This window comes from Stegastes partitus, unplaced genomic scaffold (assembly GCF_000690725.1).
Source record: "Stegastes partitus isolate 25-593 unplaced genomic scaffold, Stegastes_partitus-1.0.2 Scaffold1573, whole genome shotgun sequence".
In the NCBI taxonomy this organism is placed as follows: Eukaryota; Metazoa; Chordata; class Actinopteri; family Pomacentridae; genus Stegastes; species Stegastes partitus.
In genome coordinates, this window is record NW_007579304.1 from 93185 (window position 1) to 96198 (window position 3014).

General features: G+C 43.8%; 1 protein-coding gene across 1 annotated transcript; it reads left to right on the top strand.

Moving 5' to 3' along the window:
• The first annotated feature begins 1129 nt into the window (after nucleotides 1-1129).
• On the top strand, nucleotides 1130-2898 carry LOC103371372 (G-protein coupled receptor 4). The gene is made up of 2 exons (XM_008300678.1): nucleotides 1130-1510; nucleotides 2368-2898. The coding sequence occupies exons 1-2, from the start codon at nucleotides 1130-1132 to the stop codon at nucleotides 2896-2898; spliced, it is 912 nt and encodes a 303-aa protein (XP_008298900.1).
• The last annotated feature ends 116 nt before the right edge of the window (nucleotides 2899-3014 follow it).

A 3014-nucleotide genomic window follows, 5' to 3' on the forward strand; every position in this document is an offset into this window, starting at 1 on the left:
ATTTGTGTCAACTCGTTAGTATTTGTTAGTCATGTGTTGTTGGAAATCCTGTTCAAGCACATCAACATCTAAAAAGAGTTCTTCAGTGATTTTATGTAACAGATGGACGACTTTGGCAAGACAGATTTAAAAAGAAATAAAAAGTAAACCTGAAACAACTAAGACCAACACATTCTCATCAGTTGAGCAATAACATCACCGTACGCGTTTGCCAGAATGAAACTTTTCAGCATCTATCAGCAGAACCCTCGGAGCCCGATAAACGCTCAGATCCCGAGCCAAACCTTTTCTAACAGGCTCTCCAGAGACCGTCGTGTAAATTGGTTAGTTGTGTAATGACGACTATTATGAAACACACAGGACACTTTATGTAAGTGGGTGTTTTTCACGGCTTTGCGAGCTAATATTTCCCACTGGGTTTTTCCTTCTTAACACTTAGTCCAGGCACTTTAGTAACACCTTGCATTGGATTTCTCATTTACCTTGCATCACCTGTTTACGGCGTAGAGTCGAGATGAAGCAGCAGCGCTACTGTGGATAACATACCTGTGGCATCAGCTGGCCTTTGTTCACCTTTAAATGTTTGGTTTGGGGACATTTTAAGGCTGATTTCTTCACATTGTAGTCAACAACTAGGAATTCATGTTGGGCGAAGAGGGAAATATAAAAAACAATTTGAAGGACTGTGCAAGCTTAGCAACATCAGGCAACAATCAGAGAGGCCTGAAGGCATTAATATTTACCCCTACAGCGTGTAAGACTACTTCTACATGGATAGCTCCTGAGTCAACCCGTCCAAAGCATCCCATTACTGAAGTTGTCCCAATAGCTCTGCCTCACTCTGGCCAATCACAGCTGGGATGATGCTATGAAGGGATAGCGAACGTCCCGCAGACTGACCCAATCCAAAAGCGCCATTAGTCCCCGTGCAGGGAGCGTATAAACCCCTGGTCCCAGTGATCCGCTGGTACATACAGGAAGGTTCTGGAGGACACAGTGAGCCTTGTTAAGGTAAGACGTCCTGATGTGAAGCCTTTTCTGAAGAGGATTCATATGAAGTGTCTTCTATGGATAAAGAATAGTAACCGTTCACTTTTCTTTCAGCATCAGCTCCTTCTTCTTCGGCACAATGCTCAACGCCACTCTAATTCCAGCCACCAACCTCTACATGAACTCCACCAACCCCGAGGGCCCCCGTGGTCCTCCGCCGTGGTACCAGTTCCCAGTGTGTGCCGTGGCCCCTTACGGCTTCATTTTCTACTTCGGCGTCAAAGTGTTCAACCTGGCGGTGGGGACGCCGTGCAACGTCCTGGTCATCTGGCAGATCGCGACCAGGAAAAGCGACGCGTCCACATCCGACATCTTCATCTTCAACCTGGCCATCCTGGACGCCTACTTCTGCCTGATGACGCCCATAGAGATGGTGAACCGGCTGCTGCTGGACGACAGCCGCATCTGGTACTTCCAGAGATTTGCGTATGGGATCAAGGATGTAGCGCCGCTGTTTCTGGTGAGTTGTTGTTTCGTATTTGTACATTTGCATATTTGTATATATACAAGATAGATTTTTAGGCATTAACGACAAAGAGTTGTTGAATTGGATTGCGTCAGATTTCATAGGTGTTGTCGGGGTAATGGAAGAAAGCCATATTGCTTTGACATGTCTGATATTTTCCCACCAAAAACATGTGTTGTATATTTGTATGGGTAGTTTTTATCTACATTTAGTTAGGAACAGGTACGAGACAGACATTTTCTAAAACCGTGAGCCATGGAGGGTTAATGTGGGGATGTTTAGCTGCTTTATTTTAAATGTACTGCTTCTATACAATACATAGAATTCATATTGACAATAAATCATTTAAAGACAAGATGTTGTGACATCATCACTACGATTTTTTAACTGTTTGATATTTTGGACATGTAAGTATCCTATTATGTTAATTTCTAAACTTTCATCTAAGCAAAATTTTTAATTTTAAAAAGCATAATTTATAGGTTTTTCGGTTTAGTTTATTCCCCTAAGGGGCTAAAAAGAGGAGAGTAAATGACAGCGCCAAGATTAGGTGGTTCATTTCTATTTGTTGGGGAAAAGTACGATGTCAAGTTTATTTTAAATTACTTTTGCCTATTTTAACTAATTTTCAACAGCTTACTAGTTGAAAACTTTGTCTCATAAAATAAAAACTTGTTTTTATTTATCTCTTCGAGAGCAGAACAGTTTCTGATATTATTATTTTTTTTTTTTATGTATATATTTATATTTGCTAATGCTTTCAGGTCAAGTTTTTTTTTTTTTTTATGACAACATACTTCAGCAGAACTACTCAATAAGTGTACTCAAACACACGTCCTCCTTCCTGCTAGGTGTGTATCTGTCTGGACCGCTACATCGCTGTGGTCCATCCAGTGCTATTCACTGGTATCCGCGACAACAAGATCCGCATCGGCATCTCTGTGGTGGTCTGGGGCCTGATCCTGGCTTACGGCCTCACAAAGTGCACCCTGGGAGTGATGAGCGTCAACGAGGTCTTCAGCGGAGTCATCCTCTTTGCGTTTGCAGTCATGGTCTTCTGCAACATCTCCGTCATCTGGGTCCTCCGCCGCTCCGTGGCGGGAAAAGAGGAGATGCACCCGGTGAAGAAGAAGGCCTTCAAGATGGTGCTGATCATCCTGGCCATCATCGTGGCCAACTACCTGCCGCCCGTGGCGCTCATGCCCTTCGTGTCCTACTACTCGTTCCTGGTGTTCCGCTGTCAGATCAGCATCAGCGTGTTCTCCATCATGGACCTGAGCTGCAGCATCGAGCCGCTCCTCTACATCACGAAGATGGAGCGAGTGGACGGCAGGTGCTGCTGCGTCAGTTTCTCTCAGAAGCCGATTGATGTGAAGGTCTAATCAATCTTCCAGTCATAAACCAACCCCAACCTGGAATGTTTTTTTTTTCACAAAGGTTACTACAAACACCCTGCATGCTCCACGTTCTGTTTTGTTTTTGCAATATTCCCATCGCA

What these genes read in the sequence shown, in the direction of transcription:
- LOC103371372 (XM_008300678.1), top strand. Translation starts at nt 1,130, where the DNA reads ATGCTCAACGCCACTCTAATTCCAGCCACCAACCTCTACATGAACTCC. An exon ending in ATGTAGCGCCGCTGTTTCTG is followed by an intron (nt 1,511 to 2,367) that starts GTGAGTTGTTGT and finishes CCTTCCTGCTAG; the next exon opens with GTGTGTATCTGTCTGGACCG.